We start from the raw sequence: 24,231 nt of genomic DNA, 5'->3' as shown, positions 1-24,231 counted from the left end.
AGAGCCCTGCGGTTACGGGCGGTGCAGTTGCCGTATCAGGCGGTGATACAGCCCAACAGGATGCTCTCAATCTTCCTAAAACATTAAATATTAGTGTTATAAATACATTTCATGGGAATGTTGCAAGGACTTTAATCTCACCAGTGTTCTGATGGTTAGGAGAACATTCCATCAACGTCCCACCAAACCTACACAGAACATGGTTGCCATGTTCTCACAACATAATATATTTATGTTCTAGATACATTTCATGGGAATGTTGCAAGAACATTCATATGTCCAGTTTTCTGATGGTTAGGAGAATATTCCAAAAATGTCCCTCCATACATACACAGAACATCAATCAATCAAATGTATTTATAAAGCCCTTCTTACATCAGCTGATGTCACAAAGTGTTGTACAGAAACCCAGCCTAAAACCCCAAACAGCAAGCAATGCAGGTGTAGAAGTACGGTGGCTAGGAAAAACTCCCTAGAAAGGCCAGAACCTAGGAAGAAACCTAGAGAGGAACCAGGCTATGAGGGGTGGCCAGTCCTCTTCTGGCTGTGCCAGGTGGAGATTATAACAGAACATGGCCAAGATGTTCAAATGTTCATAGATGACCAGCAGGGTCAAATAATAATTGTCACAGTGGTTGTCGAGGGTGAAACAGGTCAGCACCTCAGGAGTAAATGTCAGTTGGCTTTTCATAGCCGATCATTCAGAGTATCTCTACCGCTCCTGCTGTCTCTAGAGAGTTGAAAACAGCAGGTCTGGGACAGGTAGCACGTCTGGTGAACTGGTCAGGGTTCCATCGCCACAGGCAGAACAGTTAAAACTGGAGCAGCAGCACGACCAGGTGGATTGGGGACAGCAAGGAGTCATCAGGCCAGGTAGTCCTGAGGCATGGTTCTAGGGCTCAGGTCCTCCGAAAAAAAGAAAGAAAGAAAGAGAGAAAGAATGAGAGAAAGAAAGAGAGAAAGAAAGAGAGAATTAGAGAGAGCGAATTAGAGAGAGCATACTTAAATTCACACAGGACACCGGATAAGACAGGAGAAATACTCCAGATATAACAGACTGACCCTAGCCCACCGACACATAAACTATTGCAGCATAAATACTGGAGGCTGAGACAGCAGGGGTCGAGAGACACTGTGGCCCCGTCCGACGATACCCCCGGACAGGGCCAAACAGGCAGGATATAACCCCACCTACTTTGCCAAAGCACAGCCCCCACACCACTAGAGGAATAACTTAATCCGCCAACTTACCATCCTGAGACAAGGCCGAGTATAGCCCACAAAGATCTCTCCCACGGCACAACCCAAGATGGGGCGTCAACTCAAACAGGAGTATCACGTCAGTGACTCAACCCACTCAAGTGACACACCCCTCCTAGGGATGGCATGGAAGAGCACCAGTAAACCAGTGACCCTGTAATAGGGTTAGAGGCAGAGAATCCCAATGGAGAGAGGGGAACCGGCCAGGCAGAGACAGCAAGGGTGGTTCGTTGCTCCAGTTCCTTTCCATTCACCTTCACACTCCTGGGCCAGACTACACTCAATCATAGGACCTAGCAAAGAGATGAGTCTTCAATAAAAACTTAAAGGTTGAGACCGAGTCTGTTTCTCTCACATGGATAGGCAGACCATTCCATAAAAATGGAGCTCTATAGGAGAAAGCCCTGCCTCCAGCTGTTTGTTTAGAAATTCTAGGGACAATTAGGAGGCCTGCGTCTTGTGACCGTAGTGTACGTGTAGGTATGTACGGCAGGACCAAATCGGAAAGATAGGTAGGAGCAAGCCCATGTAATGCTTTGTAGGTTAGCAGTAAAACCTTGAAATCAGCCCTTGCCTTAAAAGGAAGCCAGTATAGAGAGGCTAGCACTGGAGTAATATGATCACATTTTTTGGTTCTGGTCAATATTCTAGCAGCCGTGTTTAGCACTAACTGAAGTTTATTTAGTGCTTTATCCGAGTAGGCAGAAAGTAGAGTATTGCAGTAGTCTAACCTAGAAGTGACAAAAGCATGGATACATTCTTCTGCATCATTTTTGGACAGAAAGTTTCTGACTTTTGCAATGTTACGTAGATGGACAAAAGCTGTCCTTGAAACAGTCTTGATATGTTCGTCAACAGAGAGATCAGGGTCCAGAGTAATGCCGAGGTCCTTCACAGTTTTATTTGAGACGACTGTACAACCATCAAGATTAATTGTCAGAATCAACAGAAGATCTCTTTGTTTCTTGGGACCTAGAACTAGCATCTCTGTTTAAAAGTAGAACATATGCAGCCACCCACTTCCTTATGTGTGAAACACAGGCTTCCAGGGAGGGCAACTTTGGGACTACACCATGTTTCATCGAAATGTACAGCTGTGTATCATCCTCATAGCAGTGACAGTTAATATTATGTTTCCAAATGACATCACCAAGAGGTAAAATATCTAGTGAAAACAATAGTTGTCCTAAAACGGAGCCTTGAGGAACACGAAAATTTACCGTTGATTTGTCAGAGGACAAACCATCCACAGAGACAAACTCATATCTTTCCAACAGATAAGATCTAAACCAGGCCAGAACTTGTCCATGTAGACCAATTTGGGTTTCCAATCTCTCTTTTGTATACATCTCTCTTTTTGTCTTCAGGAAGGCAGTGAGTTGCTGCGCAACTGCTTTTTTTTAAATTGAGAGGAATAGGAGATTCGATATAGGCCGATTAATTTTTTTATATTTTCTGGGTCAAGGTTTGGCTTTTTTAAGAGAGGCTTTATTACTGCCACTTTTAGTGAGTTTGGTACACATCCGGTGGATAGAGAGATGTTTATTATGTTCAACATAGGAGGGCCAAGCACAGGAAGCAGTTCTTTCATTAGATTAGTTGGAATAGGGTCCAGTATGCAGCTTGAAGGTTTAGAGGCCATCATTATTTTCATGAATGTGTCAAGAGGTATAGTATTAAAAAACTTGAGTCTCTCCCTTGATCCTAGGTCCTGGCAGAGTTGTGCAGACTCAGGACAACTGAGCTTTGGAGGAATATGCAGATTTAAACAGGAGTCCGTAATTTGCTTTCTACTGATCATGATCTTTTCCTCAAAGAAGTTCATGAATTTATTAAGTGAAAGCTGAAGTGAAAGCCATCCTCTCTTGGGGAATGCTGCTTTTAAGTTAGCTTTGCGACAGTATCAAAAATATATTTTGGATTGTTCTTATTTTCCTCAATTAGGTTGGAAAAATAGGACGATCGAGCAGGGTACTGTCTTTCCAAGCTAGTTGGAAGACTTCCAGTTTGGTGTAGCGCCATTTCTGTTCCAATTTTCTGGAAGCTTGCATCAGAGGTCGGGTATTTTCTGTATATCATGTTTCTTATGACCAATGTTTTTAGTGGTGCGACTGCATCTAGGGTATTGTGCAAGGTTAACCACCTAACTGAGGAACTCAATTTAACTGATTTTTGTACTCTGACGTCCTTGGGTAGGTGGAGGGAGTCTGGAAGGGCATCTGGGAATGTTTGGGTTGTCCGAGAATTTATGGCATGACTTTTGATGATCCTTGGTTGGGGTCTGAGTAGATTATTTGTTGCGATTGCAAACGTAATAAAATGGTGGTCTGGTAGTCCAGGATTATGAGGAAAAACATTAAGATCCACAACATTTATTCCACGGGACAAAACTAGGTCCAGAGTATGACTGTGGCAGTGAGTAGGTCCAGAGACATATTGGACAAAACCCACTGAGTCGATGATGGCTCCGAACGCCTTTTGGAGTGGGTCTGTGGACTTTTCCATGTGAATATTATAGTCACCAAAAATGTGAATATTATCTGCCATGACTACAAGGTCCAATAGGAATTCAGGGAACTCAGTGAGGAACACTGTATATGGCCTAGGAGGCCTGTAAACAGTAGCAGTTTTGTCACCTCAACTTGCTCAATTTCCACATTATTTATTACAAGATTTAGTTGAGGTTTAGGGTTTAGTGAATGATTTGTCCCAAATACAATGCTTTTAGTTTTAGAAATATTTAGGACTAACTTATTCCTTTCCACCCACTCTGAAACTCATTTCAGTCACTGTAGTAGCTGACATGTATAGTGTCAGCTACTGCTTCGAGGCAAGCAACATTGAACCATGCATGAGAGCACCACCTGTTCCCGGGGACTGTGTGACCATGCTCTCCGTATCTGAGCTAGACCATCACTCAGACCATCACTGACATTTTCGACCTCTAACTGACGCAGCCTGTAAAGCCTACATGTTGTAAGTAGCCCACCATAGTCCCTGTGCCCACGAACACCAAGGTAACCTTTCTAAATGACATCTGTAGCCATGAAAGGCTTTGAAAGGCTGGTCATGGCTCACATCAACACCATCATCCCAGACACCCTGGACCCACTCTAATTCACATACCGCCCAAACAAATCCACTGAATTTCTATTGCACTCCACACTGCCTTCTCTCACCTGGACAAGAGGAACACCTATGTGAGAATGCTGTTCATTGACTACAGCTCACAGTTCAACACCATAGTGCCCTCCAAGCTCATCACTAAGTTAAGGACTCCCTCTGAAACTGGAGCCTGGACTTCCTGACGGGCCGCCCCCCAGGTGGTGAGGCTAGGCAACAACACATACGCCAAGCTGACCCTCAACATGGGGGCCCCTCAGGGGTGCATGCTTAGCCCCTTCCTGTATTGCCTGTTCACCCACAACTGCGTGGCGGTGCACGACTCCAACACCATCATTAAGTTTGCTCATGACACCGACAGTGGTAAGCCTGATCACAAACGACGATGAGACAGCCTATAGGGAGGAGGTCAGCAACCTGGCTGTGTGGTGCCAGGACAACAACAGCTCCCTCAACATCAGCAAGGCAAAGGAGCTGAATGTGGACTACAGGAAATGGAAGGCCGAGCACAGCCCCATTCACATCGATGGGGCTGTAGTGGAGCGGGTTGAGAGCTTCAAGTTCCTTGGTGTCCACATCACTGAGGATCTATCATGGTCCACATACACCACCACAGTCGTGAAGAAGGCACAACAACGCCTCTTCCCCCTCAGTTGGCTGAAAAGACTTGGCACGGGCCCTCAGATCCTCAAAAAGTTGAACAGTTGCACCATTGAGAGCATTTTGACTGGCTGCATCACCGCTTGTTATGGCAACTCCTTGGCATCCGACCGCAAGGCGTGCTACGGCCCAGTACATCACTGGGGCTGAGCTCCCTGCAATCTAGGACCTCTATACCAGGTGGTGTCAGAGGAAGGCCCTAAAAATGGTGAAAGACTCCAGCCACCCAAGTCATAGACTGTTCTCTCTGCTACCTCACGGCATGTGTTAGTTACAATGTTAGTTAAAAAGTTTGTTTAATAGTTAACCAAATAGCTACACGGACTATCTGCATTGACCCTCTTTGCACTACCTTTTTTGACTCATCACATACGCTGCTGCTGTTTATTATCTATCCTGTTGGCTAGTCACTTTATATGTACATTTCTACCTCAATTACCTTGTACCCCTGCATATCGACCCGGTACTGGTACCCTGTGTATATAGCCACGTTTTCTTTACTTATTGTGTATTTATTATGACTTTTATTATTATGTTTTATTGCTTTTCTATTATTTCTCTATTTTCTCTCTCTCTGCATTGTTGGGTAGGGCCCATAAGTAACCATGTCACTGTTAGTCAACAGCTGTTGACTAACAGTGACAGCTGACTGTAACAGCTGACTGTTAGTCAATTACTTAAGTTAACACAATTTCTTTAGTAAAAAGACAGGCGCTCAGACTGGCCTCTGCCTGGGGGTATCCAAATCACTAAGTTCACTCCTAGCCATCGTGGGTGGAAAGAGAGGAAAACAGAGGGAAAGACACAGACACACACACACACGCAGGTGTTTCTTTGAGAAAGAGAATACCGCACAGACACAGGTCCTTATTCTCTATTTTGTATTTACATTTTGGGGTGGGGTATTTTCATTTTCTCCTCCATTTGCAAGACAATTAAATATTGTATTGGCATGTCTGTGTTTCTGTTTGTTTCAGAATTTCAATCATATAGTTGGCGTGCCTGTGCTGTGTAATCCCTCAAATACTTTAAGCCCTGCAAAGATGATTTATTACTCATAAATAATCTTTAATTTCTCTTGCTCATTTTGTGTCTTTTCCACTCCCCCAAACTGTGTAAGATTAGTGTCAGTAGGAGGGAGGGAACAAAGGAGGGAGGGATGGGGGAGGAAAAGTAGTAAATAGGGAAATGGAGGTCAACGAAGACCCCCCTTCACGTTGAACTGTAAGCAAATCAGTAACCATCCCCCCTCTTCCACACACACACACACACGCATCCACACCCTTCAATTACTCTACCACTCCCCCTGCACACCCACACAGCCAGATGTGTAGACACATACACACACACTAAGGAAACCTTCACTGCGTCCAGACATGTACGTCATATACCTTCTCCATTGATCGGTGGTCATGGAAACAAACTCCCTACAGTACACCAGTGGTTGCTATGGAGTGGGCCTGTTGTGATGTAGTATTTATCTCTTTCTCCTCCCTCCTCTCTTTATTCTCTCTCTTCTCCTTTACATTATGTTCTCCTCTCAGCAGTAACCACAGATCTCAACCCGGATTCTATCCTTAACGCTTAGTGGGACTGCCTGTCTGGTTTTCCGGCTTTTCTCTAGACACTGTGGATTTGGGCATTTCTGGGCATTCAAGGCATGTCTCTGTCACTGATTGCATCTGAGAGAGAGGGATAGAGAGAAATATGAAGAGTGAGGGAGAGACAGAGAAAGAGTGTCTGAAAGAATGAGAGTGATAGAGAGGGTGTATGTGAAAGACATAAAGTGAGGGAGCGAAAGAGGGAAGAGACATTCAGGAGTGCAAATGGAAAAAACTGTCTCTATCAGGAGGAAAGTTCGTTTTGGAGGTAACTGTGTGTGTGTGTGTGTGTGTGTGTGTGTGTGTGTGTGTGTGTGTGTGTGTGTGTGTGTGTGAGAGAGAGAGTGTGTGCGTGTGTGTACACGCACTTGATGGATGCTTGAGTTGATTTATTGCTTAAGGGTTGTTTTTTTTACCAAAGGAGATTGTAGTTATTTGTGTTTCAGTGGTGTACACTTCTGCAGCTTGTTGTTGTCATTGTCACTTTATCCAATCCTTTCAGATCTATATACTTGAAGTGCCTATAGGGTGGTAAGGGTCGGGGGTCGATTTGTAATTTGTAATTCGTTGTGTACCCTTAGAATGAAAACTTGAGTGTGTCCATATGTCTATGTTTGTTTGCACATTTGATTGGATTGCAGAGCTGCACTTTCTTGTACAGGAGTTTCACAGTTTGCATGTTGCTGCCGTTTGTTTTCTTTTTTTCTATTACTGTTGATGAATTGATTTCTGTAGCCATGCATGCGGTCGGTGACTGATGTGGTCAATGACTGTTGGCCCTCCTGTTCTTCCACAGACACAAGAGCTGACCGCTCGGACAGGAGGAAACTCTTTCGACACTACACTGTGGGGTCCTACGATAGCTTTGATGCCTCCAGGTAAGGGTACTCAGATGCCTGTCCTAAAACACACACACACACACACACACACACACACACACACACACACACACACACACACACACACACACACACACACACACACACACAAACAAGTATAAGCTAAGTGGAGGTTAATGTGAAGTGGTAGCGTGTCTCGTTTTTTCTCTAGTTTTCAGTTGAAGTTATCCTACATCTTCTCTCCCGTTGTCTTATCCACTCCCAGTCACAGGCTTAATTTCCAAGGTGTTGGATTTGACCACTAGGCAATTCCTCCACAGTACACACACGCAAGCATGAATGCCAGCACACACAGTGTTGGAAAAATTACTCAATAAAAAGAAAGAGTAAAAGAGTAAAAGTAAAGACACCTTCATAGAAAGGGACTCAAGTAAAAGTGAGTCACCCAGTAAAATAATACTTGAGTAAAAGTAAAAGTCTAAAAGTATTTGGTTTTAAATATCCTTAAGCATCAAAAGTAAATGTAATTGCTAAAATATACTTAAGTATTAAAAGTCAAAGTAGAAATAATTTCTAATTCCTTATATTTTAAGCAAACTAGATGACACCATTTTCTTGTTTAAAAAATGTACGGATAGCCAGGGGCACACTCCAACACTCAGACATAATTTACAAACGAAGCATGTGTGTTTAGTGAGTCCACCAGATCAGAGGCAGTAGGGATGACTTGGGATGTTCTCTTGATAAGTGGGTGAATTGGACCATTTTCCTGTGATGCTAAGCATTCAAAATGTAACAAGTATTTTTGGGTGTCAAGGAAAATGTATGGAGTAAAAAGTACATGACTTTACTATTTATATTTTGTACAACTTTTACTTTCACTTCACTTCATTCCTAAAAAGGTAAAGTATAGATACCCCAAGAAAACTACTTAAGTAGTACTTTAAAATATTTTTACTTATGTACTTTATACCACTGCGCACACACACACACACACACACACACACACACACACACACACACACACACACACACACACACACACACACACACACACACACACACACAAACATAGAAACATCATGCAGCTAATCTTCAGGGAGCACTGATGGCACATGACCCCTCAGTTTCAATCGGCGCACACACACACAACACACACCGGGCCAAGCGTGTCACTCGGGTGTGTTCTTCATTGTGTTCAAATCTCATTTAGCTGCAGCAACCCAACGGGTTGAGACAAATGTCCTTGTCCATACATGAATTTGAAAGCTGCTGGACGCTATTAAGCTGTGTTTGATCAGGCCAGTTTCAGATAAGGCCCTTTGTATTTATTAGGCACCCGTTCAAACTAATCACAGACCAGAGCAGAGAGCAACTACTGCTTGCCTAGTTAAATAAAGTTAAATGAAAAAAAAATATATAAAAAAATACGCTAGCAGGGTGTCAAACCAAAGCATACAGCTACACAGCGTGGTGCCCGACCACTATGTATACCACGGACCATTATGGACCATTACACCACTACAGAGTGTTATAGACCTTTATAGCTAGACCATTACAGTCCATTTTAGACCACTACCCACAGCATGTATTGTGATATAGGCATATCTCCCATAAGAGACCGTTCGATAATGACTGTGTGGGGGACCAAAATAGGGGAGGGGGATGCAACTTTTTTCTTTGCTTTGGGGAGGGTTGTTTTGTTTTTTATTGGGCACACTACAGTACAGTGAAGGGTATAGTGCACCCCCCCCCCCCCCCGATTTACATTCACCGTTTTGGCAGGTTTTCCTATATTCCATCCTAGCCAACTTTCCCATTTACTTACATATGCCTCCCTTTTGGAACCTGTGGTTCAACCAATAGAAAGTGTTCTATGGGAAACTTGTTTTGCCACAGACAGGCCGTGCGCTGCAAGACACAGTTTTGTTGTGTGAATTGATGAAAGGATTTCCCTCTGTTCTGTGCAGGCTACGTTTATAATGTGCGGCAGTGTATCAATTTATCACCGCCAGATCACATCCCACCAGAGCTCTATGTAGCCTACGCTCTCGCCATTCAATCTTCCCCGCTAGTTCATTGCCAAGTTTATTGCCGTTTTATATTCAGCAAGCAAGAGTTCTTCTTCTCGTAAAAAAAAAAAGGTATATTATTTAGAGTATTTATGCTCTAAATAAGTATATATTTTTATTTAAAAAAAATGTTATGGACTAAACTATAGGCCTATATTGTTATTCTTGGACTCGCATTGGGTTGGGCTAGGCTAGTCGTTGAATAGCCCATTCATAGACGCTAACTACCTTTAGCGCCTATAGATGATAGTAACTTCTGGCCGGGGGAGTTTTGTTAAGAGCCCTCAACATTTACATTACATTTAAATCATTTAGCAGACGCTCTTATCCAGAGCGACACTTGCTCTTGACGTTGGTAACTAGCTGTTGCTAAATATCTCAAACTAAAAGCATCATTTTTGGGACAAATCACTCGCTCAAACCTGAACCTCATTGAGAAAGTTGAAGAGAATAAACTGCTGGGTGTCACCCTAGATAGCAAGCTATCATGGACATGTCCCGCCGAACCGCTTCTTATCACCAGCCTGCTTAACCTGCAGGTGCCCGGCCCACCACAAGGAGTCGCTAGAGCGCGGTGAGCCAAGTAACTCAGGTCAGTGAGTCTGTGGAGATGCCAGTGGAGAATTGCACAAGAAGGGAACAGTGAAGTCAGAACGATATATAGACTAAATTAGAAGTTAGGCTAATTTATATATGCCTATTAATGCATAATGTGTATGCTAGCTTGTAAATTCGGCCTTCGTAAACTATCACAGTGAATATGCAAGACAGACAAAAAAACGTTTGAACATATATAAGTGAGTTGTCAGGGGTGCGTAACTTGTGGTATGGAAGTCAAACGCAGGAGAGCAGAACTTGGTAAATAACCGGAGCCATTTAATGTACATAACTAACGGCATACAAAAATAACAAAACACATGGGCAACAAAACCCGTATCGCACCAGTCACAATAAGCACACGTACTTACAATAAACAATTCCCGACAAGGACATGGGGGAGTGTGACAACCAGACAAAACAAATGGAACATGGAAAATGGATCGGCGATGGCTAGAAGACCAGTGACTTCGACCGCCGAACACCGCCCGAACAAGGAGAGGAACCGACTTCGGCAGAAGTCGTGACATGGGTACACAGACTTAGATATCGTATAAGCCTACACTCATTCAATTTTAAATGTGGTGTCAATTTAATCAAATTTGACAAAAAATTGGGATACGGACAGGTTGCATGTTGTTTCAAATGTTTTATGGTTGTCAATTTCATCTTCATAGACTACTATTGCATAGATGTCTCTCTCCCAATCCCCTTTAAACCTGCCTTGTCAATTCATTTGATAGGTACATTGTTTTAGCATTATCCTAATGTAGTCTACTATCTGATAGCCTACAGCCAGGATTTAAAAGTAGGTCTGGGATTTAATAGGATACATTTTCAGGAAAGGAGAAATGTGATTTGCTCTTGTGTTTGAGATGAGCTGGTAGCTTTGATTGATGGGTCATTTTGATGGGTGTGTGTGTGAGTTCAGAAAGTTTCCTAAAGTAGTGTAGGTCTGTCTGGACTCCGTCTCTTTAATAAAAGAGGAGGCATGATCGATAGTCTATAACTGAAATGAGCATAACAAAAATTTAGGTATGTCATGATGATCAATCAATCAAATTTATTTATAAAGCCCTTCTTACATCAGCTGATGTTACAAAGTGCTGTACAGAAACCCAGCCTAAAACCCAAACAGCAAGCAATGCAGGTGTAGAAGCACGGTGGCAAGGAAAAACTCCCTAGAAAGGCCAGAACCTAGGAAGAAACCTATAGAGGAACCGGGCTATGAGGGGTGGCCAGTCTTCTTCTGGCTGTGCTGGGTGGAGATTATAACAGAACATGGCCAAGATGTTCAAATGTTCATAGATGACCAGCAGGGTCAAATAATAATAATCACAGTAGTTGTCGAGGGTGCAACAGGTCAGCACCTCAGGAGTAAATGTCAGTTGGCTTTTCATAGCCGATCATTCGGAGTATCTCTACCAACTCTAGAGAGTTGAAAACAGCAGGTCAGCAGGTCTGGGACAGGTAGCACGTCTGGTGAACAGGTCAGGGTTCCATAGCCACAGGCAGAACAGTTAAAACTGGAGCAGCAGCACGAACAGGTGGATTGGGGACAGCAAGGAGTCATCAGGCCAGGTAGTCCTGAGGCATGGTTCTAGGGCTCAGGTCCTCCGAGAGAGAGAAAGAAAGAGAGAAAGAGAGAAAGAAAGAGAGAAAAAGAGAGAAAGAGAGGGAGAATTAGAGAGAGCATACTTCAATTCACACAGGACACCGGATAATACAGGAGAAATAATCCAGATATAACAGACTGACCCTAGCCCCCAACACATAAACTACTGCAGCATAAATACTGTAGGTTGAGACAGGAGGGGTCGGGAGACACTGTGGCCCCGTCCGACAATACCCCCAGACAGGGCCAAACAGGCAGGATATAACCCCACCCACTTTGCCAAGCACAGCCCCCACACCACTAGAGGAATACCTTCAACCACCAACTCATCCTGAGACAAGGCCGAGTATAGCCCACAAAGATCTCCGCCACGGCACAACCCAAGGGGTGCGCCAACCCGGACAGGAAGATCACGTCAGTGACTCAACCCACTCAAGTGACGCACCCCTCCTAGGGACGGCATGGAAGAGCACCAGTAAGCCAGTGACTCAGCCCCTGTAATAGGGTTAGAGGCAGAGAATTCCAGTGGAGAGAGGGGAACCGGCCAGGCAGAGACAGCAAGGGCGGTTCGTTGCTCCAGTTCCTTTCCGTTCACCTTCACACTCCTGGGCCAGACTACACTCAATCATAGGACCTAGTGAAGAGATGAGTCTTCAATAAAGACTTAAAGGTTGAGACCGAGTCTGCGTCTCTCACATGGATAGGCAGACCATTCCATAAAAATGGAGCTCTATAGGAGAGAGACCTGCCTCCAGCTGTTTGCTTAGAAATTCTAGGGACAGTAAGGAGGCCTGCATCTTGTGACCATAGCGTACGTGTAGGTATGTACGGCAGGACCAAATCGGAAAGATAGGTAGGAGCAAGCCCATGTAATGCTTTGTAGGTTAGCAGTAAAACCTTGAAATCAGCCCTTGCCTTAAAAGGAAGCCAGTGTAGAGAGGCTAGCACTGGAATAATATGATCACATTTTTTGGTTTTAGTCAAGATTCTAGCAGCCGTGTTTAGCACTAACTGAAGTTTATTTAGTGCTTTATCCGAGTAGACGGATAGTAGAGCATTGCGGTAGTCTAATCTAGAAGTGATAAAAGCATTGATTAATTTTTCTGCATCATTTTTGGACTTTTGCAATGTTACGTAGATGGACAAAAGCTGTCCTTGAAACAGTCTTGATATGTTTGTCAAAAGAGAGATCAGGGTCCAGAGTAACGCCGAGGTCCTTCACAGTTTTATTTGAGACGACTATACAACCATCAAGATTAATTGTCAGATTCAACAGAAGATCTCTTTGTTTCTTGGGACCTAGAACAAGCATTTCTGTTTTGTCCGAGTTTAAATTAGAACATTTGCAGCCATCCACTTCCTTATGTCTGAAACGCAGGCTTCCAGGGAGGGCAATTTTGGGGCTTCACTATGTTTCTTCGAAAATTACAGCTGTGTGTCATCCGCAGTGAAAGTTAACATTATGTTTCCGAATGACATCACCAAGAGGTAAAATATATAGTGAAAACAATAGTGGTCCTAAAACGGAGCCTTGACAAACACGAAAATTTACGGTTGATTTGTCAGAGGACAAACCATCCACAGAGACAAACTGATACCTTTCCGACAGATAAGATCTAAACCAGGCCAGAACTTGTCCATGTAGACCAATTTCGGTTTCCAATCTCTCCAAAAGAATGCGGTGAACGATGGTATAAAATGCAGCACTAAGGTCTAGGAGCACGAGGACAGATGCAGAGCCTCGGTCTGACGCCATTAAAAGGTAATTTACCACCTTCACAAGTCTCAGTCTCAGTCCTATGATGGGGTCTAAAACCAGACTGAAGTGTTTCGTATACATTGTTTGTCTTCAGGATGGCAGTGAGTTGCTGCGTAACAGCTTTTTCCAAAATGTTTTGAGAGGAATGGGAGATTCGATATAGGCTGATATTTTTTAAAATATTTTCTGGGTCAATGTTTGGCTTTTTTAAGAGAGGCTTTATTACTGCCACTTTTAGTGAGTTTGGTACACATCCGGAGGATATAGAGACGCTTATTATGTTCAACATAGGAGGGCCAAGCACAGGAAGCAGCTCTTTCAGTAGTTTAGTTGGAATAGGGTCCAGTATGCAGCTTGAAGGTTTAGAGGCCATGACTATGTTCATCAATGTGTCAAGAGATATAGTACTAAAAAACTTGAGTTTCTCCCTTGATCCTAGGTCCTGGCAGAGTTGTGCAGACTCAGGACAACTGAGCTTTGGAGGAATACGCAGATTTAAAGAGGAGTCCATAATTTGATTTCTAATGATCAGGATCTTTTCCTCAAAGAAGTTCATGAATTTATCACTGCTGAAGTGAAAGCCATCCTCTCTTGGGGAATGCTGCTTTTTAGTTAGCTTTGCGACAGTATCAATGAAATTAATTTAGGATTGTTCTTATTTTCCTCAATTAAGTTGGAATAGGATGATCGAGCAGCAGTGAGGGCTCTTCGATACTGCACGGTACTGTCTTTCCAAGCTAGTCGGAAGACTTCCAGTTTAGTAGAGTGCCATTTCCGTTCCAATTTTCTGGAAGCTTGCTTCAGAGCTTGGGTATTTTCTGTATACCAGGGAGCTAGTTTCTTATGACAAATGTTTTTTGTTTAGAATATACAGTGGCAATATACAGAATATACAGTGGTAAGAAAAGTATGTAAACTCTTTGGAAATACCTGGATTTCTGCATAAATTGGTCATAAAATTCGATCTGATCTTCATCTAGGTCACAACAATAGACAAACACAGTCTTTATTGAACACACCGTGTAAACATTCTCAGTGCAGGGTGAAAAAAGTATGTGAACCCTTGGATTTAATATCTGGTTGACCGTCCTTTGGCAGCAATAACCACAACCAAATGTTTTCTGTAGTTGCGGATCAGACCTGCACAATGGTCAGGAGGAATTTTGGACCATTCCTCTTTACAAAACTGTTTCAGTTCAGCAACATTATTGGGATGTCTGGTGTGAACTGCTCTCTTGAGGTCATGCCACAGCATCTCAATCGGGTTGAGGTCAGGACTCTGAGTGGGCCACTCCAGAAGGCGTATATTCTTCTGTTGAAGCCATTCTGTTGTTGATTTACTTCTGTGTTTTGGGTCGTTGTCCTGTTGCATCACCCAACTTCTGTTGAGCTTCAATTGGCGGACAGATAGCCTAACATTCTCCTGCAAAATGTCTTGATAAACTTGGGAATTCATGTTTTCGTCGATGATAGCAAGCTGTACAGGCCCTGAGGCAGCAAAGCAGCCCCAAACATTAATGCTCCTTCCACCATACTTTACAGTTGGGATGAGGCTTTGATGTTGGTGTGCTGTGCCTTTTTTCTCCACACATAGTGTTGTGTGTTCCTTCCAAACAACTCAACTGTAGTTTCATCTGTCCACATAATATTTTGCCAGTAGCGCTGTGGAACATCCAGGTGCACTTTTGTAAACTTCAGACGTGCAGCAATGTTTTTTGGACAGCGGTGGCTTCTTTCATGGTCTCCTCCCATGAACACCATTCTTGTTTAGTGTTTTACTTATCGTAGACTCGTCAACAGAGATGTTAGCATGTTCCAGAGATTTCTGTAAGTCTTTAGTTGACACTCTAGGATTCTTCTTAACCTCATTGAGCATTCTGCGCTGTGCTCTTGCAGTCATCTTTGCAGGATGGCCACTCCTAGGGAGAGTAGCAACAGTGCTGAACTTTTTCCATTTATGGACAATTTGTCTTACCTTGGACAGATGAACATCAAGGCTTTTAGAGATACTTTTGTAATGCAAGTCAACAATTCTTAATTTTAGGTCTTCTGAGATCTCTTTTGTTCGAGGCATGGTTCACATCAGGCAATGCTTCCTGTTAATAGCAAACTCAAATTTTGTGAGTGTTTTTTAAAGGGCAAGACAGCTTTAACCAACATCTCCGAATCTCGTGTCATTGATTGGACTCCAGGTTAGCTGACTCCTGACTCCAATTAGCTTTTGGAGAAGTCATTAGCCTAGGGGTTCACATACATTTACCAACCTACAATGTGAATGTTGAAATGATGTATTCAATATAGACAAGAAAAATAAAATCATTTGTGTGTTATTAGTTTAAGCACACTATGTTTGTCTATTGTTGTGACTTACATGAAGATCAGATCACATTTGATGACAAATTTATTCAGAAACCCACGTAATTCCAAAGGGTTCACATACTTTTTCTTGCCAATGTATGTGTGAGGGCTGATGACAGGTGCAAGTTTTGTATTTCCTCTCTTATTTAATGGGAGGAACTGAAGCAAATGCTCCTTGTCATAATTGAATCATCTTGTAATATTTTTGGTAGCCTCCATTATTTCTCTCTCATTAGCCTCTCTAACCACGTTGAACAACATATTGTAATGAAAATAGTAGGGAGAGTGAGCTCGCCTGCCGCAGTGGTGGGTGGATCCTCAATCTTCTAGCCCGTATCCCAGCGTGGCATCAACTGTGCCACACAACTATGCTTAAGTGGCAGATTCCATATCCGCGCTTAGAAACACAGGGTTGGTACACTATTGCCAAGGAAGTTATTGTTGTCATAATCATTATTAAGTTAATTCAACAAAGGGGGAGGGTAATATAATTATTTTCAAGTACAAAGGGTGAAAATATTTTTTTTCGTTGGGCAGGGGCGTAAGAATTCATGACAACTTCAGTTGGACCCCTCTCCTCCTAATCATTTTCGAATGGTCCCTAACCCAACCAGATATATTCTGTCAAGTATCGCGATCTTTTCTCTCTCTCTCGCTCTCTCTTTCCCTATAATACACACACACACACACACACACACACACACACACCTTCCTTTGGATGATATACAGTGCATTCGGAAAGTATTCAGACCCCTTGACTTTTTCGGCATTTTGTTACGTTACAGCCTTGATCAATTTTTTTTTCATTTTTTAAATTATCCTCATCGATCTACACACAATAAACCATAATTACAAAGTGAAAACAAGGTTAAAAAATGTTTGCAAATTTTATTTAAAAAAAAAACAGAAATACCTTATTTACCTAAGTATTCAGACCCTTTACTATGAGACTCGAAATTGAGCTCAGGTGCATCCTGTTTCCATTGATCATTCTTGAGATGTCTCTACAACTTGATTGGAGTCCACCTGGGGTAAATTCAATTGATTGGACATGATTTGGAAAGGCACACACCTGTCTATATAATGTCTCAGAGTTGAAAGTGCATGTCCAAGCAAAAACCAAGCCATGAGGTCGAAGGAATTGTCCATAGAGCCCAGAGACAGGATTGTGTTGAGGCACAGATCTGGAGAAGGGTACCAAAACAGTTATGCAGCATTGAAGGTCCCCAAGACCACAGTGGCCTCCATGATTCTAAAATGGAAGAAGTTTGAAACCACCAAGACTCTTCCTAGAGCTGGCCAAACTGAGCAATCAGGGGAGAATGGCCTTGGTCAGGGAGGTGACCAAGAACCCGATGGTCACTCTGACAGAGCTCCAGAGTTCTTCCAAGGAGATGGGAGAACCTTGCAAAAAGACAACTATCTCTCCATCAATCCACCAATCAGGCCTTTATGGTAGGGTGGCCAGACGCAAGCCACTCCTCAGTAAAAGGCACATGACAGCCCGCTTGGAGCTTGCCAAAAGGAACCTAAAGGACTCTCAGACCATGAGAAAAAATATTCTCTGGTCTGTTGAATCCAAGATTGAACTCTTTGGCCTGAATGCCAAGCATCATGTCTGGAGGAAACCTGGCACATTCCCTACAGTGAAGCATGGTGGTTGCAGCATCATGCTGTGGGGATGTTTTTCAGTGGCAGGGACTGGGAGACGAGTCAGGATTGAGGCAAAGATGAACGGAGCAATGTACAGAGAGATCCTTCATGAAAACCTGCTCCAGAGCACTCAGGACCTCACACTGGGGACAACAGGACAACGACCCTAAGCACACAGCCAAGACAACACAGGAGTGGCTTTGGGACAAGCCTCTGAATGTCCTTGAGTGACTCAATCGAGCATCTCTGGAGAGAATTGAAAATAGCTGTGCAGCGACGCTCCCCATCCAACCTGACAGAGCTTGAGAGGATCTGCAGAGAAGAATGGGAGAAACTCCCCAAATACAGGTGTGCCAAGCTTGTAGCGTCGTACCCAAGAAGACTCGAGGCTGTAATCTCTGCCAAAGGTACTGAGTAAAGGGTCTGAATACTTATGTAAATGTGATTTTTTAAATTATTTTTTTAATGCATTTTCTCTAACAAAATTGAAAAATATGTTTTTGCTTTTTCTTAGTACTGTGTGTAGGGGGGGAAACGATTTATTACATTTTAGAATAAGGCTGTTACGTAACAACATTTGGAAAAGGTCAAGGGGTCCGAATAATTTCCGAATGCACTGTAAATATACAGTTCAAGGTGAACAACTGATAGTTGCAAGTGACCATCATTGAATAGCCTATGATAACATGTCATTACATCCAAACCTGACTACTAAGCTACTATTATCTGTATCCCAAGTTGAAGTAGGACTTTAAAAAAAAATGCTTCTAACTCTATTTTCTTTAGGCAGAGACACCAAGGCTCTTTTTGCTCTTTAAAGATTCATAATTGATTTTTAACAGACAGAAGGAGATTTAATTTTACATGAGCCAAGACATTTCCTGGCCGACGGGCACAGGGGGAGAAAAGGGCGCCCAATGTCGACCGGCAGAGGAAGGAATCTTTCTCAGATTTGTTGACAATGTCAACATCAAGGACAGGAAAGAGGAAAAACAAAAGGAACCAAAAATAGCCTGTAAAGATAGCTATATACACTGAGTATACCAAACCTTAGGAACACCTTCCTAATATTGAGATGCATCCCCCCCCCCCCCATCCCCCTTTTGCCCTCAGAACAACCTCAATTTGTAGGGGAATGGACTCTACAAAAGTGTTCCACAGGGATGCTGGCCCATGTTCACTCCGATGCTTCCCACAGTTGTGTCAAGTTGGCTGGATGTCCTTTGGGTGGTGGACCAATCTTTATGCACACGGCAAACTGTTGAGCGTGAAAAACCCAGCAGTGTTGCAGTTCTTGCACCTGACTCCTACTACCATACCCCGTTCAAAACATTTTGTCTTGCCCATTCACCCTCTGAATGGCACACAAACACAATCCTTGTCTCAATTGTCTCAAGGCTTAAAAATCCTTCTTTAAACTGTCGTATCCCCTTCATCTACACTGATTAAAGTGGACTGAACAAGTATCATCAATAAGGGATCATAGCTTTCACCTGGATTCACCTGGTCAGTCTATGTCATGGAATGAGCAGGTGTCCTTAATGTTTTGTATACTCAGTGTATATCCATGTGTACACATATCTAGCCTATACATAAATGGCTCTGCCTGTAACAGGAAAGGACAATTCAGGTATTTTGGTATTTATTTTATTAGGATCCCCATTAGCTGTTGCAAAAGCAGCAGCTGCTCTTCCTGGGGTGCACACAAAACATGAAACATGACATAATACAGAACATGAATAGACAAGAACAGCTCAAGGACAGAACTGCATCAATTACAAAATCGATTAAAAAAGGCACACGTAGCCTACAAATCAATACCGGTCATGTGGTTCGACATTTGAATTAGTGCAGTGGTCACATCACCAGGACTACCATGCATTGATATCCCACAGAAGCCTATGCTGTGTTTATCCTCTGGCCCCACGTTGTCCACGTTTTGACACTTGTATCTGTTATTGTCACTCTGCTGGTTGGATAAAGATGACTCTATCGATAACATGCGAACTCTCCTCCGTCAAACCGTAGGAAGTGGTTAAATCAACAAAGCGGCGAGGCTCCAGGTGATAACGGTGCGATTCATGCCATTGACCACCTGACTCCATGTCTTGACAGGTCATGGGCGATAACCTCGTGTGCTATTTTAACGTGTGATCTTATTGTCTTAGCTGATTATCCTGACAAGCTAAAGTGACTGGGTGTTTTGAATAAACGTTTTTAAATAAAAAGTGGTGTTATTATAATAATAATAATAACAGTAATAATATAACCAGGATGTTGTCCTTTTAAAAAAAAATACATATTGTGTTGCTAAGGCAACTCTGCATTTGCTGCTCTGTTGCTAGGAATGCAGTTGCAGCTCTCTATCTCTCCTCTCATCCCTCACCATCCCTGTTTAATGTGTCTCATATCTCATCCAGTGTCTGGGTGGATTTGACTGTTTTTCCCCCTTCATTTGCTATGGTAGAGTACACACACACACACACACACACACACACACACACACACATAAGGTGGCCATGGTGTGAAAGAAGGATAAAATGAGGGAGATTGTGAGAAGTGTTTACTGCCAAGTCAAAGTTCAATAGGTGCCTTTCATTCCCCCTTAATCCCAGCTCTCAAGGCAGATACACTTTAGCAAATGAGCATGCCACGCTAGTCACACTGTGAAAGGTTCAAGCTATGAGCCTTAAGTCTATCGATTGAATGGTTCAAGCTGCAGATGTGGCAGGTAAAGGGTATATAGCAGTATTACTGGTAGCCTGGTAGGCCCACTGTGGTGTTGATGGGGCTGTATTGCTTGGACCACGTCATTGCTGCTTGTAGATGTAGTTTTTTTCTGGAGGTTATAGAGGTGAAGAGGTGTCTGAGAATTGAATTGTTTGATTGAATGTGGCTGTGACTGACGTGGTGACATTCTGTTTTTGGAGTATTGGCATACAGGTTTGAGTGCCCAACCTTTGTGCCCAATCGCATTTGGAGTCAGGCTGGGGAAAGAGGATTCAACAAAAAAAGCATTTTTATATAAACTGTATCAAAGCCCCATCCATGATTTTAAAACCACAGCAATGAAACTGAAAGCAACATAATTACCTGAATATCTTTCCTTCCCTCTCCATTTCTCTCGTCACGTTGCTTGGGCGCATCTGTCGCCTTGGATTACATTAATGAAAAATGTAATGCAAGCTCATGCGGGCTGCGTCCCTCTGTGTCACCCACCGCCACCCCACGCCATTGAGTGGGAGGACACCCACCTCTCGACTCGAGTGAAAGGGTCAATCACTCATGCATGGTCTCCTGTTTTCGTGCCCGCGCACTGCCATGCTGGTCACGCTCTCCCTTCTCTCTTTCTCTTCTCTCATTCGTTGCGCGCACTCCTCGCCCAGGACTCCTAACTGCCTGCCACCATCCGTTCCTTTTCTCCCCCCCTCCTCCGCGTCAAGCCACGCTTTCATCATCATTTATTTAGTCGGTAATGCTGCTTCTATCCGACGTCACGCTTCGACTTCGTCGCCATCTCCGGCCTCCGCTTGTCGCTCCCCCGAGTGGTTTTCGGCCGCAGAGGAGAGGAGCGGCGGCTTTTCTGGAGATGCGGGCGCCGGACTGCCACTGCCAGCGCTGTCATGCACTTCATTTGAGCTAAAAGGGGCCGAGGCAAGGAGCCCCTCCGTCGGGGGCTGGCCAGAGTAGCTTACCGCGATGAACCTGCACTCAGGGCGGGCGGCTGTGGCGGTGATGCGGATGATGGGCTGTAATAACGGGCGCTTTGCGCGGCATTTTCTCCACAGCGACTGCGTGGTCGAGGAGAAGACGGTGGTCTTGACCAAGAAGGAGAATGAAGGCTTCGGCTTCGTGCTGCGAGGGGCCAAAGGTAAGATGCTACCCTGGTCTCTCCCCCCTTCTCCTTATCCCTTTCTCATGGTTACTGTATATGTAGGCACTGCACATTAAACAAGATAATAACAGCCTATGTATCTTATATGTCTCTATATGATAAAACTTTAAAGAGATTAAAATGGTATTTCCCACCTGAGGTAACCACAGGAACCCCTCCACTCTGTATGTCAGTCACCTATAGCCTACTGTATAATGTAAACAACTTATGAATATATATATGAGTTAATCTGTCTGTCTGTCTGTCTGTCTGTCTGTCTGTCTGTCTGTCTGTCTGTCTGTCTGTCTGTGTGAGCGTCAATATCTAGCCAGCCAGACACCACCATAACTGAAGCAGAAACACACACACACACACACACACACACACACACACACACACACACACACACACACACACACACACACACACACACACACACACACACACACACACACACACAAACAAAGACTAACTGCACCTCTGTCCACCTCTAGAACAGAGGCCCTCATGGGTCCAAATAGTTGGACCTGTTCCGAAATGGACCTGGGGCTTTCCCATCTGGACATGATTTGCATAAATTCATTTTTCAAATATAGAGACCTGTTCCAAACGGACCCAAGGACAACTAGACCCGTTCCGTATAGACCTGGTCAGATCCAGACCCGATCCGAGTGAGAGAAGCAGCAGAAAAGTCCATTTTTAAACTACTTTATTAACTAGAGTTGATAAAGCGCAAGGAAGAGGGGGTAGAGAGAGGTGAGGCTCTTGCAGGGGCTGTGCTGTGTGTGTAGGCTACTTTGAGTGTGAGTGAGTGACACGGGAGGAGGGAGGGAGAGACAGCAACCAAGGAAGCCGATGCGCTTTATTAAACTAATAACTGCCATAGCTAAGTTATTTATCATCCAATATGATTCAGAGTACCTGTCTTGACTGCATCAAACCGGGTGAATCTAGTTAAGCTTCCTATCTAGCTAGCGCTAGGCTAATTGAGGCAGTAAGCGCTTTCTCATCTTACACAGTTACAAACAACAACAACATTTAGAATATAAAGTAGCAGCCTACCTGTTGGCTCTTGGTAATTGTAGCGTATTCTTCTCCTTTAACCTTTTATTCCATCACTTTAATTGCATCTTCTATTGATTAATATCTGCTAACTTTTGCCCCACACGGAGACTCTATGACTGTAGCCTGTTTTTTATTTTTTTTGTTTTGGGGACCTTTAACGGAATGTGACTGGCAGAATGGGTGTTATATGTGGAGGATGAGGGTTGCAGTAGATATCTCAGATAGGGGGGAGTGAGGCCTAAGAGGGTTTTAGAAATAAGCATCAACCACTGTGTTTTATGACAGGTATACAGAAATGAGCAGTTTACAGAAGAGTATAGAGTGCAGTGATGTGTCCTATAAGGAGCATTAGTGGCCAATCTAATAGCCAAATGGTAAAGAACATCTAGCCTATCGATAGCACCCTTACCTGCCGATTTATTAATGAAGTCTCCGTAATCTAGCATGGGCAGGATGGTCATCTGAATCAGGGTTAGTTTGGCAGCTGGGGTGAAAAAGGAGTGATTACGATAGAGGGAACCAAGTCTAGATTTGAATTTAGCCTGAAACGTTGATATGTGCTGAAAGAAGGACAGTGTACCGTCTAGCCATACTCCCGAGTACTTGTATGAGGTCAATGACCTCAAGCTCTAAACCCTCAGAAGTAGTAATCACACCTGTGGGGAGAGGGGCATTCTTCTTACCAAACCACATGACCTTTGTTTTGGAGGTGTTCAGAACAAGTTTAAGGGCATAAAAAGCTTGTTGGACACTAAGAAAGCTCTGTTGTAGAGCATTTAACACAAAATCCGGGGAGGGGCCAGCTAAGTATAAGACTGTATCATCTGCATATAAATGGAGGAGAGAGCTTCCTACTGCCTGAGCTATGATGTTAATGTAAATTGATAAGAGTGTGGGGCCTAGGATTGAGCCTTGGGATACACCCTTGGTGACAGGCAGTGGCTGAGACAGCAGATGCTCTGACTTTATACACTGCACTACTTGAGAGAGGTAGTTAGAAAACCAGGCCAAAGCCCCTCAGAGACACCAATACTCCTTAGCCAGCCCACAGAATGGAATGGTCTAACATATCAAAGCTTTGGCTAAGTCAAATAAAAATAGCAGCACAACATTGCTTAGAATCAAGGGCAATGGTGACATCATTGAGGACCTTTTAAGGTTGCAGTGACACATCCATAACCTGAGCGGAAACCAGATTGCATACTAGAGAGAATACTATAGACATCAAGAACGCCAGTCAGTTGATTATTGACAAGTTTTTCCAACACTTTTGAAAAACCGGCCTAAATAGAAATAGGTCTATAACAGTTAGGATCAGCTTGATCTCCCCCTTTAAATAAATAATTATTATGAAATAAATAATTATAATTATTTATTAAATAAATCATAAATAAATAAATATTCTGCTACAAGACCATGGTGCTTGCCTACGGAGCTGTGAGGGGAACGGCACCTCCGTACCTTCAGGCTCTGATCAGGCCCTACACCCAAACAAGGGCACTGCGTTCATCCACCTCTGGCCTGCTACCTCTGCGGAAGCAAGCTCCCTTACGACGCCAGGACAGTGGAGTCAATCACCACCTTCCGTAGACACTTGAAACCCCACCTCTTTAAGGAATACCTGGGATAGGATATAGTAATCCCTCTAACCCCCCCCCCCCCCCCCCCAAAAAAAAGATATAGATGTACTATTGTAAAGTGGTTGTTCCACTGGATATCATAAGGTGAATGCACCAATTTGTAAGTCGCTCTGGA

General features: G+C 43.5%; 1 protein-coding gene across 1 annotated transcript in view; it reads left to right on the top strand.

The window, feature by feature from the left end:
• The window catches only part of LOC115202831 (SH3 and multiple ankyrin repeat domains protein 2), a 246,326-nt gene that overhangs the window by 163,154 nt on the left and 58,941 nt on the right, over window positions 1-24,231 (top strand). Inside the window, exons 14-15 of the mRNA XM_029766886.1 lie at window positions 7,441-7,522; window positions 21,326-21,408. Coding sequence (XP_029622746.1) covers window positions 7,441-7,522; window positions 21,326-21,408 — 165 coding nt within the window. The remainder of the gene's footprint in view (window positions 1-7,440; window positions 7,523-21,325; window positions 21,409-24,231) is intronic.

Source organism: Salmo trutta, chromosome 12 (assembly GCF_901001165.1).
Source record: "Salmo trutta chromosome 12, fSalTru1.1, whole genome shotgun sequence".
In the NCBI taxonomy this organism is placed as follows: Eukaryota; Metazoa; Chordata; class Actinopteri; order Salmoniformes; family Salmonidae; genus Salmo; species Salmo trutta.
Note: the sequence above shows the minus strand (reverse complement) of the source record. Positions and strands in the feature narration are given on the sequence as shown.